The sequence below is a fragment of the Pelophylax lessonae genome, assembly GCF_965119305.1.
Source record: "Pelophylax lessonae genome assembly, chromosome: 5".
Taxonomy (NCBI): Eukaryota; Metazoa; Chordata; class Amphibia; order Anura; family Ranidae; genus Pelophylax; species Pelophylax lessonae.
Genome location: NC_138772.1, coordinates 320531173 through 320550768, shown reverse-complemented (window position 1 = coordinate 320550768; position 19596 = coordinate 320531173). Strand labels below are relative to the sequence as shown.

At 43.6% G+C, this 19596-nt stretch overlaps 1 protein-coding gene across 2 annotated transcripts in view; it reads right to left on the bottom strand.

Moving 5' to 3' along the window:
- Nucleotides 1–19596, bottom strand: part of EXOC2 (exocyst complex component 2) — a 366356-nt gene that overhangs the window by 131240 nt on the left and 215520 nt on the right. For both annotated transcript variants that reach the window (XM_082258649.1, XM_082258650.1), the window contains 4 exons: nt 19066–19187; nt 10383–10444; nt 4601–4681; nt 1417–1476 (listed from right to left, as the gene is read on the bottom strand). In XM_082258649.1, the coding sequence (XP_082114775.1) occupies nt 1417–1476; nt 4601–4681; nt 10383–10444; nt 19066–19187 (325 nt within the window). The remainder of the gene's footprint in view (nt 1–1416; nt 1477–4600; nt 4682–10382; nt 10445–19065; nt 19188–19596) is intronic.

Here is a 19596-nt window from a genome sequence, read left to right as displayed (position 1 = left end):
CGTCCGGTCACCAGCAGCGCACCCCACCGGCCCCCATCGCCAGTCAGCACCCTGTCCCCATCCCAGGCCAGTGACCAGACCACCCAAACAGCCCCAGTGTATGTGGGGGGGGGGGGGGGGGGGGTAGGCTGAGGGACTCTGCAAAAACAGGGGGGGGGGGTGCCTGCGGGAAGGAGGGAAACCTGGGGGTCCGACCATCCCAAGGAGAGGCCCATGTCCACCCCAAAACCCTCCAGGGGTAGAGGGGGGACAGCTACTCACCATACTAGGAACCAGGTGGGCACTGCTCCAGACAGATCCTCCTTTCTATCGAAATGGGGGGGCCGCCGGCCAGGAGGAACGCTGTGACTCAGGCCGAGGCTAGGTTGTATGTGACCTCGCGAGACTTTTAACTCACAGGGCCACCCCCCCCCCCCCGTCCAGTGGGGCTATGTCGCGGCCGACCTAGTGCAGGGCTAAGGTCTGCGTGCGCTCGCTGGCCAGATTCGGGTGACCACTAGAACTAGACTATCCAGCCCGTCACCCAGTCCAGCAGTTGATATTAAATCTCACAGGAAAGATCCAGGAGGAAAAAGTTTTCTATCTAAAAAATTTGGCCAGGACCAAAGATTCCCAGCAAAGAACTAGGTCCTTACTCCTGACTAGGCAGGAAAAAAAACTGAGCGACTATAGCAGGGAGAGGGATTATACCCCCTGGGACTGCCCATGGGTGTAGCCAGAAGTTTTTTTTTCTGCCTAGTGTCCTACTCCTGTAGGGGGCAGTATAACCCAAAGGTCAACAATGACAGGATCTGTGTCCGTCAATAAGCTAAAGAGAAAGCTATATTTTAATAAAATGTTTTAGTGGAAAAAATAAAGATTTGTATACTTTTTTTTAATATGATCAATGTATTCTGTGTAACTGTAAATTAGAATTATATCTGTGTCCACAGTAGTTTATAACATATTACCCACAATTTTACTAAGGGTAGAGGTAAGACGGTGAAGGCAAAAAACTGTAAAATTAAGTATGGACTGAAAAAAAAAGTGATATTTCAATCATGCCAATTAAGATTAGTCACACCTTATACGAATGTATTCAAACCTTACAAGTCACATTCATATTGTGCCCTTGTTAACGTTTAGGGCCCAAAGGTATTTGGCAGCTAAAGCACTAGTGGGAAAATTTGAGAACCCCTTCCCTAAAGGTTCATCAAATGACACGGACAATATCTATTTTTATCTTGAATACTGAGGTTTTGATGTGTGTGTGTGTATATATATATATATATATATATATATATATATAATCATATATATTTATTAAAACCGAACAAGGAAAGAATTTAAAAACTAGGGAATGAGGAGATGCACATGATGAAGGGTGAGGAATACATTTGACTATACATTTGACTATAGTAATTAATTTGCACTCACCTGTATAATGTGGATGCAGAGAAGGCACACATCATCCTGTGTTCTCTGATGCTGAAAAATCTGTATAAAATGACAAAAGCAATTGCGGCTAACCATTATATGAACCCAGCACAACAAAAGCAACTTATCAATTTTGCAAACTATGTATTTCATTAACATATGGTTAAATATGTACACCACATTATTGTATATTCTTTTACTGTGACCTGAAAAACACTAAAGCTTTTCCATAAGTTTCTGTAGCTTTTTCGGTTCTGTGTATTTACTGGAGCTTTTTCAATGTCTTTTTAAGCAATACTTTAGGAGTAACACCACCACTCACACAAGCAGGAAATTACATTTCTGGGGGGCGGGAGTGATAGAGGAGGGGAAGTCTTCCAATAGAGACACTAGTTCTGGTGACCTGTGGGGTCCCCAAAGGAATTCCCTTAATTTGTAGGGATTTCCTCTCACTTCATGATTGGCTATGGAACAGGAAGTGAAGGAAAATCTCCACAATAGAACACAGATGGCGAAACAAAATCTGATAGAGATTATAACCCTACCTTGCTCCATTCAAAATTAAAAATGTATTATTACAATATGGTTTGTGTTGCAACTGTATATTTTTTTCCCCCACAAAAGTAGAGTTATCCTTAAACCACTTGCAGGCCTCCCGCCTGCAATGTACAGTGGACATGCAACCTGCACAGGCAAAGCAACCTACCTGTATGCAGCTCCCTGCTTCCAGGTTTAGGACGAGTGTATGCATGCTCTCCCACTGACATCCGCTGTGATTGTGAACAGCGGGAGTCTGTCAGCAAGTCCTGGCCAATGATTCATGGCCGGGACCTGCTGATCGGCTGTGTCCAATCACAACACAGGGCTCTGTACAGATGGAGATATCTCTGTTTTTTTTTTAGGATAAGAAACAAAGAGATCTGTAGTAAAAAGTAGCACTCATTGCACATTGTTAGGTACACATTTAACCCCTTGATTGCGCTAGATGTTTACCCCTTCCCAGCCACTGTCATTACTACCGTGACAGTGTATAGTATTAGCTATGATTACAGTATTAGTGGCATTTAGTCAGTCCCCACCCCCGTGTCAGTTCGTTTTAAATTGCCTGCAGCACTATTGCAGTCCCATTATAAGTTGCTGATCAAAGCCATATGTAGTATAGAAATAAAATTTCCAGTATATATATACCATGGTTTGTAAGCACTATAACTTACACTTATTGGGATTCTGTTTATGAAAGACGTGTAAAAGTATACATTTTGGCCAAAGTATATAAAGAAATACACTGAACAAATTTATAAACGCAATACTTTTGTTTTTGCCCCCATTTTTCATGAGCTGAATGTCAAAACCTGTGTTAGTGAGCACTTCTCATTTGCCGAGATAATCCATCCACCTCACAGGTGTGGCATATCAAGATACTAATTAGACAGCATGATTATTGCACAGGTGTGCCTTAGGCTGGCCACAATAAAGGCCACTGTGCAGTTTTACTGTATTGGGGGGGTTTGAAAACCAGTCAGTGTCTTGTGTGACCACCATTTGCCTCATGAAGTGCAACACATCTCCTTTGCATAGAGTTGATCAGGTTGTTTATTGTGGCCTGTGGAATGTTGGTCCACTCCTCTTCAATGGCTGTGCAGAGTTGCTGTCACATACACCAATCCAGAGCATGCTCAATGGGTGATATGTCTGGTGAGTATGTTGGCCATGCAAGAACTGGGATGTTTTCAGCTTCTAGGAATTGTGTACAGATCTTTGTAACATGGGACCGTGCATTATCATGCTGCAACATGAGGTGATGGTCGTGGATGAATGGCACAACAATGGGCCTCAGGATCTCGTCACGGTATCTCTGTGCATTCAAATTGCCATCAATAAAATGCACTTGTGTTCGTTGTTCATAACATACGCCTGCCCATACCATAACCCCACTTCCACCATGGGCCACTCGATCCACAACGTTCATGTCAGCAAACTGCTCACCCACATGGTGCCATTACACACGGTCTGCCATCTGCCCTGTACAGTGAAAACCGGGATTCATCCGTAAAGAGAACACCTCTCCAAAGTGCCAGGCGCCATTGAATGTGAGCATTTGCCACTCAAGTTGTTTATGATGACGAACTGCAGTCAGGTCGAGACCCCGATGAGGACGACGAACATGCAGATGAGCTTCTCTGAGACAGTTTCTGACAGTTTATTCAAAAATTCTTTGGCTATGCAAACCGATTGTTGCAGCAACTGTCCAGGTGGCTGGTCTCAGACGATCTTGGAGGTGAAGATGCTGGATGTGGAGGTTCTGGGCTGGTGTGGTTACACATGGTCTGCTGTTGTGAGGCTGGTTGGATGTACTGCCAAATTCTCTGAAACGCCCTTGGAGACGGCTTATGGTAGAGAAATGAACATTCAATTCACGGGCAACAGCTCTGGTGGACATTCCTGCAGTCAGCATGCCAATTGCACGCTCCCTCAAAACTTGCGACATCTGCGGCATTGTGCTGTGTGATAAAACTGCACATTTTAGAGTGGCCTTTTATTGTGGCCAGCCTAAGGCACACCTGTGCAATAATCATGCTGTCTTGATATGCCACACCTGTGAAGTGGATGGATTATCTCTGCAAAGGAGAAGTGCGCAGAAAAAGTCTTAGATCTTTGAGTTCCGTTCATGAAAAATGGGGGCAAAGACAAAAGTGTTGCATTTATAATTATGTTCAGTGTATATATATATATATATTTTTTTTTTTTTTTGGGATATTTTTTATAGCAAAAATATTGTTCTTGATCTTAGCTTCATATTGAAAATACCCCCCTGAAGCTTTTGTATCCTTATAGTGGGAGGATTCCCAGTTGTCAGAATACAATGATCATTGCTGGCTACTATAAAATGGGGTATTTCCCCAAACTTTGGGGAGATTTATATTAATTTCCTGCGTTAATATGCCCCTATTACATTACCATGCATTAATGGCCTGTGGAGCTCCCAGTGCAGACACCTGGAAAACTTACAAACGCTTCAGGCGAAGTGTATACAGTGTGATATTTTATACGTTTACTTCTTTCTTCACTGGTTAACTACAGAGGTGGATTACGTAACTAGGTTTGGCACTGCTATACCTTGCAAAAGCATTTTGCATGCACCATCTCTACTGTATCTAAATAACTGAAAGAACAGAATACTTACGCTGGCTTCAGCAGGCTTGCATTCCAAAACTCCTTTTAGTGACTGCAATGACTGGAGAACACACTGCTCAAAGTGAGTTGGCTATAAAAAAAAAAAAAACACAATAACAAAATGTATTATTATGCTAATGATTTACAGTAAACATACATGCACCGTTTACCGGCACCCTAAAGGACCCTTCACATCTATGCATTGTTGTAACTTGCGCTTTGCATGCATTGACGCTGCAGGATCTGCAGCACAAGGTCAGAGACAGCATAACAGACCCAGAAGGAGTTCAAACCATGTCTTACTCCTTTGTAAACTCAGTAGAGTTAAACAGATAATAAAGCAAAACTATAGTCATTTCGATCTATTATTGCTTCTAATTAATTGTGTTTGCTGTACCACATTTCAATTAGCATACAGATGTGTAGATTTTATGTCTAGCATTCACTTGAACATTAGGCAAAGTCAGTATGCCTTGCTGATTATTGACTGGTGAAATAAAAGCATCAGTTACAAAGAAAGAATATATTTTGTCTGAAAGACAAAGACCTGGTATGCTTTAGTTAAACTGAGGAAAGCAAACCACAACCACTGTCAGCACTATCAAACGGAAAGCAGAGCATGTATACGTAAAGATTAAAAATGGCTGCCTCTTTGTATACACATGATTGCAATCTTCAATTACAATGTTAAAGAGAAGCTATTTTATATTAGATAACCAGGATGAGGAGATGGAGGGTGCTCTGAATAGTAGATTCTAATCAGAGGAGATGTCCGCAATGGATTGGATTCAGAACAGGCAAGCAGGTGTCTCAGCAGCACTAGGGCAGCAACTCCAAAAGGGAAGCAAACTCTGGTACAAAGAAAACAAACAGAAACTTTTATTGCCAAAGGATAAAAATGCATTTACTAGCGTTAAAATAAAACCAGGCTCGGCATAGGATGTGGTAAGGAATCCAGTGACAGGTGGTGACAGGGGTGGTCCGATGTGCAGCTTGATGGTGAGATCCCAACCAACCAGCAGAGGGGGCTGCAGGCGAAAGGACCAGGAAGGCAGCACTGCCGGGACCAGCGTGGAATCCAGGACCCGGATGTGGCGTCAGCGGAAGGCGCCCAGGACCAGCGTGGAACGCGATTGCCAGGAAGTGATGTCAAAGGGGCGGGATGCGTTTCTGAGAATTAATTGGCTCCTTCTTCATGCCGATAACTCAAACACATGACTATGTCTTTTTATACCCACTGGGGGTGAGGTCATAGGCAGGACTATGGGCAGGAACTGGATAGCAGCAGCCACAGCCCGGAATGTTGATTTATACATAAAAGGCAATGGGTAAAAGGCGATAAATAGATATAGATACAAAATAATACTACTATTTAGTATCTATATCTATTTATCACCTTTTACTGCTATCCCAGTTCCTGCCCATAGTCCCAACTATGACCTCGCCCCCAATGGGTATATAAAGACATGGTCACGTGTCTGAGCTATCGGCATGAAGGAGCCAATTGATGCTCTGAAATGCTGGATTCCTTGCCACATCCTATGGTGAGCCTGGTTTTATTTTAATGCTAGTAAGTGCTTTTTTATCCTTTGGCAATATAAAGTCTTTTTGTTTTCTGCACTTACAGGCACCTCCTATTTGTTAAATTTTCTTTTTTATTTTAAAGCTTACACTCCTAAACGCTATACACACACACACATAATACATGACAACAGATTCCCAAAGCACTATGGGTAAAGTAAAGATCTTGCACAGTATGGGAAGCATCCCTCATGATATTGAGGGCTGTTTTTCTGTATCTGCTGTTATAAATAACACTGATGTGGGTATGCCAATGCCAGGGACACTGTTTGCAATCTTTATCACCCACTGAAGTGCCTATCTGTTAGTAGCTGAGCAGTTAGTGTACCACGCAGTGATGCAATAAGTGAAGATACTTCCTTGTATAGATATGTGGTTAACAGTGAGGACGTGCTGAGGCCAGCTCACTTCAAACTTCCTAAAAATATAAGGGGTTGGTAACCCTTGTTCATTGCACTAGTGTTAAAGAGGAGATTATCACCCCGGATATTTAAAACACAAGACCATCTCAACAACTGCACCCCAAATGTGGGTGGGGGGTGCTGGTCTTCCTAAGGTCCACAATTGTCTCTTGTTTTCTTTACATTGAGGGAGAGATTGTTTTATTTTTCACCAGGCCTCCAGTTTCTTCCCTGTATTTTGACTCAACATCTGCAAACCTCATGATATGATTGCTCAGATACTTGGCTGACCAGTTATAGGTCAGCAATGTGAATACAAAGATGCTCAGGGTGCATTTTTTTTTTTTTTACAACAGTATGCTTGGGGTCATAGTATATATACACTTACATTGTTGTATCTACAGTGCATCCGGAAAGTATTCCGAGAGCTTCACTTTTTCAACATTTTGTTATGTTAGTCTTATTCCAAAATTGATTAAATTCATTATTTTCCTCAAAATTCTACAAACAATACCCCAGAATAGCAACGTGAAAGAAGTTTGTTCTTTGCAAATTTATAAAAAAATAAAAATAAAAAAAAAAATCACATGTACAGAAGTATTCACAGTCTTTGCTCAATAATTTGTTGAAGCACCTTTGGCACCAATTACAAGCTACAAGCTTGGCACACCTTTTTGTGGGCAGTTTCTCCCATTCTTCTTTGCAGAACCTCTCAAGCTCCATCAGGTTGAATGGGGAGCATCTGTGCACAGCCATTTTTAGATCTCTGCAGATATGTTCAATTGGGTTCAAGTCTGGGCTCTGGCTGGGCCGCTCAAGGACATTCACACAGTTCTCCCGTAGCCACTCCTTTGTTATATTGGCTGTGTGCTTAGATCATTGTCTGTTGTCCTGTTGGAAGATGAACCTTTGCCCCAGTCTGAGGTCCAGAGCACTCTGGAGCAGGTTTTCATCAAGGATGTCTCTGTACATTGCTGCATTCCTCTTTCCCTCGATCCTGACTAATCTCCCAGTTCCTGCTGCTGAAAAACATCCCCACAGCATGATGCTGCCACCACCATGCTTCACTGTAGGGATGGTACTGGCCAGGTAATGAGCGGTGCCCGGTTTCCTCCAGACAGGACACCATTCAAGACAAAGCGTTCAATCTTTGTTTTATTAGACCAGAAAACTTTGTTTCTCATGGTCTGAGATTCCTTCAGTTGCCTTTTGGCAAACTCCAGGTGGGCTGTCCTGTGCCTTTTGCTGAGGCGTGGCTTCTGCCTGGCCACTCTACCATACAGAGAACCCATGAGGTGAATGGAGTATAAAAACTCTTCCTTTGCGCCCGCGGCCTTGCTGTCCCCTCAGGACAATGGGTATCCTTACGCACTGAAAGACCTCTTTAAGAGAGGGGCGCACAGACCTAGCACATTACCAAAATCTATTTTATTGGAACATAAAACAACAATTGTTATACTCACAAATGCATGACTAAGTGCGCATGTCTAAGCAAGTGGAACCAGTTGCCCTGAGAACCGCTGTACTCTGCCAGGATGGAAGAACAGATGGAATCCGTGGTTTGGTTGACGCGTTTCAAGGGCAAACCCTCTTCCTCAGAGCCAAGATAGTGAATGATCACCCTTAGTCTTAGCGCACATTTATACATGTGTCCTTTGACAGGGACGCCACTTCTCAGGTAATTGGGGGTGGGATCACACTTGCATATGTATAGGTATATAAACATGCATATAAAAAAAGAAAGAACGCAAGGGGTATTTACTCACTTACATCTCATACTGTACACTCTACTATACAGGTCCGATTGGTGGAGTGCTGCAGAGATGATTGTTCTTCTGTAAGGTTCTCCTCTCTCCAGAGAAATGCTGGAGCTCTATCAGAGTGACCATCAGGTTCTTGGTCACCTCCCTTAATCCCCGATTCCCAAAAGTCGTTTCTGTACTACTTTTGACGACTTTGGAGGGCGATTTCTAGTCTGTGAAAACGCTGCCAAAATCAAGCTGAAATGTTGGCTTGAAATCGTGCGAGTTCAGCTGAACTCACACCATTTCAAAACAGCCTCAGTGTGAACCTAGGCTAACAAATTAGGTCTCAACAGTGCCAGAGTTGGTAATTATAGAGCTTGTACAGTAGTAAGTCATTCAACAATATGGTACATAAACTAGAAAACGTACAATTTCCGGGGAAATTGTGTGAAGTGTTCTTGCCGTGTAGTGTGTGTGGTGTGTGTGTGTGTGTGTCGGGTGTAGTGTGTGTGGTGTGTGTGTGTGTGGTGTGTGTGTGTGGTGTGTGTGGTGTGGCTTGAAAATGAGGGAGTGGTGGCAGTTTAGAAATCATGTCCTGATTTTTCAGCTCCCACTCTAGTTTTGAACATTCCGCCTTTAATTCCCAAGGGACCAATTTCGCCATAAAAACGACGATATTTTGTGAACCATATACTGGCTATGTAGTATAAAAACTGTGGGAGGAGTTAGGGTGGTAAATTTGGCTATAATAATAAGAATATATATGTGAGATAACAGTAAGTGGTCTTGCCATGCAAGAACACCTAATGAGAGGTTAAGTAATACAGGAATAAGGAACCCATGAGTGAGGATGCAATACGTAACATGGTAGTATACAATAGACAAAATCTGTAGGTAAGGAAGGCCTCTACAGGATACCTAAGGTAGGTTAAAGATATTAGATACTTGCTGTGCAGTCCAAATGATTCAGCCACTTGTGCCATTGCTTCCAGAAGGGTGCATGTTTGCCATTTTTAATGGCGAACATCAGCTTGAATATTGTGCTGGTGTTCAGGTGTTGAAGAAAGAGAGCAATCCGGAGGATCAGTTCGTTTACAGGCAACAGCTATCGTTCTCCTGGCTGCTATGATGCCATGTACAAGAAAGGGGGTTTGCATTGAGGTTCAAGACTCGTGGTGTAGTATGAGGAGTGCTGTTGCAGGGTTACCTTCTATAGGGGTTGTTGATACAGAAGACAGGAAGGTGACAATCCAGTTCCAGAATGGCTTTACCACAGGGCACTCCCATCATAGGCTGTGAATACTTCTATATATGTGTTTTTTTTATTTTTTATTAAATTTTCAAAGATTTCAAACAAACTTCTTTCACTTCGTCAATCTGGGGTATTGTTTAGATAATTTAGAGGAAAATAATGAATTTAATCCATTTTGGAATAAGACTGCAACAAATGTGGAAAAAGTGAAGCGCTGTAAATATTTTCCAGATGCACTCTATGTAAAATATGTGTTTTATAATTGTGTTTTATAATTATATTCCTGAGAATATAGCCCATAATAATTAATGTATTTTTTTCTGCTTTGGGTCCCCTTTCTATCGAGGTAGGTTCTCTTTCGGGTTTTTATGCCACTTATTTTTGCAGAAATCTATATAAACACATTTCAATGTAGATATAATTGCAGACTGGTGACACATTTCACAGTCAAATTTCTCCTTCTCAAAAACAAGCAAAAAAGTTTAATTCTTTTGGTTCAAGCTACTAACTTTCTAGATTTGTTAGCCACTGCAAAAATGTGCCAAGCAGACAACATGAATCTGATAAAGCACAATTAGTTCTTTTGTACTACTGAGTTGGGCTTTAGAAAAATGATATGCACACTGATCTCTCCACTTAAAGCGGTCCTCAATATGGTAAAACTGATAGGAGGCCATTACACAGCTTATGTGGGGAGGTAAGGGAGAAGGTGGAAAGTGGAATATGGCAAATTGCATTTTATTTAAACTGATAGTGTTTGCATACAAAAAAAAAAAAAAAAAAAAAAAAAAACCCTTAAAAAAACGTACTTACCAAAGACGTTAAACCTTCGTTATCAACAACCCAATCTTCTTTGTCAGCTAGTCGTTTTACCTCTGAAAAAAAACAGTATTTAGCATTAACATCAAATATTGCTTTATTAATAATACTTTTAATATACATTCTTAGAAATTATTACAACAGACAAGACTATAGGGATTTGACATGACTCTGCAAACTGGAAACCCTGGAGAAATATTTATTAGGGTGTTTTTCATGTAAGCCAATAGGGTTGATTTACTAAAGTTGGAGAGTGCAAAATCTGGCGCAGCTCTGCGTAGAAACCAATCAGTTTCCTGTTTGTTGTTTTTTTTTTGTCAAAGCTTAAAGTGTTACTAAACCCACAACAGTAAAATCAGTATGTATATGCAGTAAAGCATACTTGTTATACTCATTGTGGAATATAAGGGGTTAATCCTCTGCATTGTATAAAAAGGCTGTTTGATCCTGTCTTCTCTGATCCTCCTCTTCTTCCACAGCCCCCAATCCATCTCCTGATAAGGCAGAGCCTTCTTAGTCACTCTGTGCATGCTCAGTTTGGTGTGAATTGCTAGGTTTTTTTTTGTCCTAGAAGGGTGCATGTGATCAGCACAGGACCACTTCATCCAACAGGAGCACTGTCCAGAGAGAGGGTCAGGGGTCCTTCTACCTCATAGGACAGTCAGAGTAGAATGAAAACTCCTCCTACAAGCTTTAACCAGACACTGATAGAAGTCACAAGACTGCTATATACTGCTGATGAGAAAAGGTATTTAGCAGTTTATATTTACTAAAATAATTGCATTTACATGTACTGTGTACTGTGGGAGACCAGATATAGTGAATGCAGGCTCCTGGGTTTAGTAACACTTTAACTGAACACGCTGAAGTTAGAAGCTGATTGTCTATGGCTAATAAATCAACTCCAATGTTTCTTAAAATGGTCGTAAAGGCAGCACATATTTTACATTAATGCATTCCCTGCCAATGTATCCACCTCCCCCCACTTATACTTTCACAAGTTTTTTTTTTGATCCATTACAGAGCCGCCTGCAGTGGTGCTCTCCTCTGTCGCTCTCCTCACAGGACACTGAGGCAAGAGCGGGAGACACTGGCTCCTGTTGTTGTTAATCCAATACTGTGAGGAGGGAGCAGGGGGCAGGGCTCAACCGTGCTTGGCTGCGTCTGCCTTGGGGCGTACCCACAGGTGTGCCACCAGAGTAAGCAGCTTCCTATGGGGACACACAGAGAAGAAGAAGGAGACTAGAGAGCCAGCAGGGAACCCCAAAGAAGAGGTTCCGGACCACTCTGTGCAATACCAGAACTCTGCAAAGTTGATCCCCTGCTGATCGAAAAGGAATCCGCCCTGTGTGAAAGGGGTCTAAGTCCCAACATTTTGCACCACTCCTCTTTTCCTATTATAGCAGCCAGCACAGCTTTTTTTCAAAATGTCACCTGCTCTGTGCAGGATGTGAGAATGAAATGTATAGAAGCACTACAGGGCACCATATCTCACAGTTTAAAAATAACTGTAATAATTACTAAATGATCACTCATAGGCACTAATGCTGGCCCATACACTCCACATGCCATACAAACGAGGTGGTTGGAAGAATTCCCCCTGCTGGGACATTGAATCGAATCGTGTATGAGCAGGCTGAATGTACCAAAGTGATCAATCGATCAATTTGGCTACCACCAGCATGCCAGGTTTTACCTGTGAGTATCACTAGCCGCTGTTATCAATGCTAGCAATAATCACTGTATTCTCCCAGGCAGGGGTGGCTTTCCCCGTTCCCCTGCCAGGAGAAGACAATGGCCCAGCAAGAGGGATTCCCGCATCAACACTTCCTGCAACTCTTGGTTGCAGGAAAGAATTTAGCTTTGTGTATGGCCATCCTTAGAGTGGCCCTCACTGCTATCAAAATACCCTAATCAGCGGCTGCAGCTGATTATGTAGTATATAAAATGTCCCCCACTACCTCAACATCTCCTTACTTATCCTCCCACATGCTCAAAAATGTTTTCCTTATGACAACTGGTCATATTCCCCAAATATCACTATGTGGAGCAACACTATACAACTCAATTTATTGCATCATATGATTATAACCTTCTGGAGTGACAAGGGAATAAAATATTTACATAATCTCTCCCACAAAGGCCAGTTTAAAACCTTTCCACAACCCTTTAAGACCCCTCATCCTACTTCCTTACACAGTTCACGTATGCACAACTACGCCAGGCCATTGAATTAAAAAAAAGCTTGAAGTGGGAATAGGTCGAGATGCATCTCTGTGGTGCTCCAGATACCTTCCGATAATTGGAAGGAATTTGAGAATACTTAAGTGGTCTTGGTAGTTTCCTCCCGTTACCAGATGATTCAGATAAAACTGTTTCACCAAATATACTATACCCCTATCAAACTAAAGGTCTCTCACCTTAACCAGCGTTTTAAAGAATGTAACATAAATACAGATTTTTTTCATACTACATGGCAATGTCAGTATATTTAAAGCTGGGGTCCAGTTTTACTTTCACCAAACAGATACATACAGTATACAGTACTGTGTTGCGGGTGTGAGTTGAGACCTTCCCGTCTGACACTTGGATCAAAAAAAGAGTCGGGCTGAAATGGAATTCAAAGCTTCCTTCGACTGGACAAATCGAAGATTGTGATGTCAAAATCCTGCCACTCCACGTGTGAGAAGATAAGGTCTTGTCACACCTGCAACACAGTGCTTTATACTGTATGTAGCTGAGGTTACATATAGTTTACACAACATGCCCAGAGGGCGCACATGTTCGGGTAGGAAATCTAAAAGGAGAGTGAAGCTGGACATCAGCTTTAAGCCTTCTGGTGTCAAATATTTGACTTTCTAGCTACATCTTTGACCTTTCACTAATTATTAATTTTAAACTTCTGCTCTCAGCTCACACAAAAATTTTTTGCCCAATATGTTATTATTTGACACCCTGGGCCATGTGAAACAATACGCAAATATATAATGCAAAGGTGAGCATCATACACATGTATTATAGCCCTTCTGTCCCACAACCACCCCAACACATAGATGAAATTAAGATTAAAAAGTAAAATTCGAAGAAATGTTCAACACAAATATGTAAAAAAAAAAAAATAATATGCCTATATTTCAGGCATAAACCCATATTTTTTATTTAAACGAATATGCCATGCAATCCCCCTCTTCTCGGTTCCCTCGTCGGTGCTCCGGGCTTCTGCCTCCTGCCGTGTGCAAGCCGTGTGCTATGGGGGCACTCATGCAAGCTCGGTACCGAGCAGGGCTTTGTGTGTCGATTGACACAAAGAGCACAGCTTGGCCCTGCACCCTGCTCCCTTCTCACTGGCTGACAGCAGCAGGATACTCTGTGCTATGATATTTGATGTTAAATGGAGAGCTTCAGAAAGTGTTTTCACTGAAACCATTGAAAAATAATGAAATAAATTATGTATGTCAAACTGGCCCCAAAAACTGTTACTTCAAAGGCTTCTGATCACAGAATGTCTTTTATTCAAGTAAATAAGTTTTAGTTTTTAGCTTCAGAAACTTCCTTTATTTCCTGTTCATACTAATAACAAAGGTTCTTTGTAAACTATATTTAAAACATTTTTAAATGTTGTATGTATCCCTTTTGGAAAGATGTTGCTTAGATTCTGTTCCAGTTTCTACACAGAAGTGCATAGAAATCTCCTGAATGTGGACACAGTCACCAATGAAAACTTGACAGAGGTTCTAACTCTTCCTTAGTCTATTCAAAACTTAGCAAGAGTTAGTGGAACTAGACATTACCCCAATCAAATATGGATGTAGGATCGCTAGAGAAATCTAAAACAGATCTCTTCTGAGCACGACATTTACAACTCCCAATGTTTGATGCAGTGATGGCAACTACAATAAATGGATTTTTGTAAAATCTTACCGTAAAATCCTTCTCTCTTAGCTCATCGACAGACGTAGTCCTCGGTGATACACCACCATCGGGTTATGTTACCTCCGCAGGAGCAGGACTAGACAGGAAATTAAAAAGCTCTGGCCACACCCTAGGGGCAGTCCCAGAGGGTATATCCTCTCTCTCTCTGCCTCAGCAAATCAGTTATGTGAAAAAGCAGTGCTTAGAGAATTTAACCCAACCCAACTCCAAAACAGAGGGGCGGGGACTACGTCTGTCGATGAGCTAAGAGAAAAGGATTTTACGGTAAGATTTTACAAAAATCCATTTTTCTTTAGCGCTCATCGACAGACGTAGTCCTCGGTGATACACCACCTTCGGGACGTCCCAGAGCAGTATCACAACTGAGGGGTGGGAAAATGGAAATCAAATCCCAATCTAGAAGGCCCAACCGGTGCCAACTAGAAGTTTACAATGCTCATCCTTAATGATGAGACTCAACCAAAAAAAAGAGAAAACAAATTTTTTTTTTTTTCAAACAGAAAAAAACCCTCGAGGTAGACCACCGGTCTCCTCAAATTGCGGCCTGCAAAACCTTGCGGCCAAATGAGGCATCCGCCGATGCCGTCACATCAATTTTATAGAATTTTGTAAAGGTATGTACCGACGACCAGGTGGCCGCCTTACATACCTGGACCACTGACGCCTGATGGCGAAAGGCCCAGGAAGTACTGAGCGCTCGAGTGGAGTGCGCCCTAACAGGGAACGGAGGACTCTGACCCTTAATAGAATAAGCCTGTACCACCGTTTGTCTAATCCATTTGGCAATGGTCGCGGCAGATGCAGGCAAACCCTTTCTGGGGCCATCCGTGATCACAAAAAGTGAATCCGTCTTACGGAATGATTCCGTAGCTTTCAGGTATACCCTGATTGCCCGAACCACATCTAAGGAATGCAACGCATGTTCCCGATGATGCTTGGGCTGAGGACACAAGGAAGGTAGTACAATATCTTCATTCAGATGAAAATCTGAAACCACCTTGGGAAGAAAAGATGGCTTAGGATGAAGTACTACCTTATCCCTATGAATCACTAGGTATGGTGACTGGCATGATAATGCAGCCAGTTCTGACACCCTGCGAGCAGAAGTAATAGCCACCAAGAAGGCCACCTTCTGGGATAGAGTAAGCAAGGGAATCTCCCTGATGTTTTCAAAGGGAGGTTTCTGTAGAACCGACAAAACCAAATTAAGATCCCAGGGCGGTAAGGGCGCGCGGACTGGAGGAGCCAGGTGCCGCACCCCCTGGATGAAATTCCGCACCAAGGATTTGGTAGCTAAAGGCTTCTGAAAGAAGATTGCTAATGCTGAAACTTGACCCTTGATGGTGCTCAAGGCTAGCTTCTGCTCAACCCCTTGTTGCAAAAAGGCCAATATACGAGTCACCGAATAGGTACGTGGAGGAAATCCTAAAGATTCGCACCACGCAATATAAGTCTTCCATGTGTGATAATAGACTTTGCTGGAAGTCGCTTTCCTTGCTTTAATAAGGGTAGGAATGACTGAAGTAGACAAACCTCTGTCCTTCAGTACTTGGGTCTCAATGGCCAGGCCATTAAAACCAGCGACTGTAAAGCACGAAGGTAAATTGGTCCTTGAGACCACAGACACTCCCTGAGACGAAGTTCCCACGGAACGTCTGCGACTAACATGTCCAAGTCGGCCAGGCCGGCTTGAGGAGGCCAGCCTAGAATTTCTAGGACCACTGGCGCTGATTGGATCTGAACCAGGCGTCCCTAGAGCTATCTGGCCCCGACCATCCGAGAAAGTCTGGTCGTTTTCTGTTCCCACACATTTATCAGATACCTGATAGTTATCAGGAAAGGTGATCTTTTCTGGTTGAACCTCAGGGACCGAAGTCACCCGACTAGAGGCTACTTGGCCTATCTGGTCAACCAGATCCGATTCCTGTGAGGTATCGGGACTAATCTTAGGAAAAGGTAAAGGAAAAGATCTTTTCAGGGAACGGTAACTACCGCTTCCTGTGGTACTTAAATGTTGGAAGGGAAGAATCGCACCGGTAGTAGTGGTTGATGCTCGATCTAATGTCCTGAATACCGGTGAAAACGTCCCCCCACCCTGAAACCGGGTGGGGGCGCACCTTCAGGCTGTGTACTCCTTTGCTTCGGGTTTGGCTGGGTTGGTCCCCTTCTTGAACCCTCCTGGAGGAGTCTTGCCTTTCCCGCTAGTACCAGCCGGGCGCCCTTTATGGGCGGTAAAGAAAGGTCCTCGCTTGTTGCGAGGTCCTTTAGCTTTTGCAGCCTGTGGCAAAAAAGTGCTCTTGCCCCCAGTGGCATCCTTAATGATTTCATCTAGGTTGGCTCCAAATAGACGATTCCCCTGAAAGGGGAGATTGGTCAAGGTCTTTTTGGAACCTAGGTCAGCTGACCAGCATTTTAACCACAGCACACGTCTGAGGATCACTGCTAACTTAGATGCATGCCCTAATAGGGGAGTAGTGTCCAAGGCTGCGTCACAGATAAACCGTAGCCCTTGTATGATCTGTTCCATCAAATCAGATGTCTCCTGGGGAATATCTTTTCCCCTAAGATCTTGGCGTACCATTTTCGCCCATTCCGTAAGTGTCTGGGAAACTAGACCAATAACGATTACTGGTCTAAATGCTGACCCTATCAGAGAAAAGATAGTGCGGGACTCTGCTTCTATCTTTCGATCCACCGGATCCTTAAAGGACGAAGTGTCCTCCACTGGAATAACCGTGGCTTTATTCAGCCTGGAAATAGGCGGATCCACCACTGGTGGTACCGTCCATTTCTTAATGATGGATTCCTCAAACGGATAGCGTCTAGCAATACGCTTGGAAATAGTAAAGGTACGTTTAGAATGCTCCCATTCTCCTTTAATCTGATTACCAAAACATTTAGGTACAGGAAAAGCCTTCGCCGTCTTGATGGGCTTATTAGTCCCAAAAGGCCTCTCTGTTTCAGTTGCCTCTGCCGGTAAAGCCTCAAGTTTTAAGGTTTCTTGCACTGCCACAACTAGTGCGTCCACCAATGCTTCTTCCTGAATTATAGCAAGAGAAGAAGCGTCCTCCTCACTGTCTGAGGGGGCTTTACCTGGGATAACAGCCCTTGCAGAGGAACCTGCAACTGCCGTGACCATCTCTGAATCTGAGTCAGAGGTGTCAGATGGTATAGGGGTAGGCGGGGGTCGCTTCCTTGACCCCCGTCCCTGACAGGCCGCCTCCACCCGAGCCACCATAGACTCCAAAATTGCTGTAAATGACTCTATACTCTGTGCACCGGCGGGTCCCGAGGCCCCCTCGAGGGAAACAGGTGGGGGAATATGTGTGGCAGGGTCCATAATAACTCCAGTTACTTCCTGGATAATATAATTCAAAAGTAAAGAAAAAAACTTTTTTTTTTTTTTTTTTCTGACCCCCAGCGCCACAAAAAGCCCCTTAGTGTTACCTGCTTAGGGATCCCTATCGATCGAGAGAGAGAGAGATAGACCCCCAGGCTCACCACTTGATGCTCAGAGTTAAACTGCAACAGCTTACAGCGCTGTCTTGACAAACAGGAAGTCTTTTGGCTGGCTGCCCAGGAAGAAAGGAGGCGGCTCCGCCCCTCTGCACGCCTTCCGGCGCCTCCCCCAAGCTCCACGAGGTGTAGGATCACCTCAAACATGGCCGCCCCCATGCTGGAGACACGAGGCTACGCCAAAATGGCGGCTCGTGCGATCCAGCAAAAAAAAAAAATGGCGGCGGCCTAAACTGAATAGCGGTGTGCTGCAGGGCACACAACACTCTCTCTGCATGGGGATATGGCGTGGTTGGCGGTACCGGCCCTGGCGGACCGCGTGGCCGTTCGGGAGGCCTGCTAATAGCTGGAGATCTGATTTGGAAGGCAGTCTACATGTCCGTGGCTTCTGACTGGTAGGTAGCTTATACTTAACCCATAAGATTCCCAGAATGCCACAGATTACATCTTTAAAACATGTATACAATAGATTGTTAGCTCCCAAGCCAAGCCTCCTGGCTTTTGCACACATAAATCACACTCAAAGTAGGAGGATTTGTGACATGTTATAGGATAGAAAGGACTCTTTCTTACCATACAGAGAGGGGCCCGCGTTCACCACAAAACCCGTCAGGGAAAAAGGGGGAACATACTACTCACCATACCGGAACCAGGCGGGCACCAGCTCCTGACAGTACCCCTCTCCACCGGGGCGGGAAGGCTGTCGACCGATACGGACGCCGTGACTCATGGTCTTTGGCGTTTCGGCGAGACGTTTAACTCGCGTGGACAGTCCTTTAATGGGACTTTGCCGCGGCCGACCCAGCGCGGAGCTATGGCCTGCACGCGCTCGTAGGCTGAACTGGGGTGACCACCGGATCTCAACATCCAGCCCGTCGCCCAGTTCAGCTTTCTTGCTTGAAGATCTCACAGGAACACTGGAGAAAAAAGCTGTCTAAAAAAAAAATCCTTTAAGAAAAAATTCTTGCCAGGACCTAAGATCCCAGCAAGGTGTCTAGGTCCTTACTCCTAACTAGACAGAAAATAACTGATTTGCTGAGGCAGAGAGAGAGAGGATATACCCTCTGGGACTGCCCCTAGGGTGTGGCCAGAGCTTTTTAATTTCCTGTCTAGTCCTGCTCCTGCGGAGGTAACATAACCCGAAGGTGGTGTATCACCGAGGACTACGTCTGTCGATGAGCGCTAGAGAAATATATATATAGTAAAAACATGACAGACATACAATTACCTTCTGCGGTATGCTGTAAAGTGACAAAGACACAGCGAACACGTAAATCAAGGATAAGGTCTTGTATGGATTGCAGCATGTCATTGGGGATCTCAAGTGCTGTCAGAGATTCATAGCAAAGTCTGAAAAACCGAAAAAGTACATTTTTATTGTGCAAGAACTTTCTACATCTTTGAGTTTGATGTGCAATTTAAGTGAAATTGGAAATATTTTTCACTCAAGCCCTAAAGACACAAACAGCAAGCACTTTCCTGTGACATACTAAAATTATATCTTTCAACATCTCAAATCTAAACTTTAGGAATTCAACCACTTTGTAATATGTGCAGGCATACTAGGGGTTAAGTCCAACAAGGTGCATGCCACCTGCTGCACTTCTTCTATTTACATCTGACAGTTTTATGGTAGCTGCCTTCTCCACACAGCAGCTTTTCCCACCCTTGCCCTGTGCTGTCCATTCACAGAAGCTTTGTGGCTATGTATTCTGTTAATAGATTCACATAACACAAAGCACTCTGTCACTGGGCACCT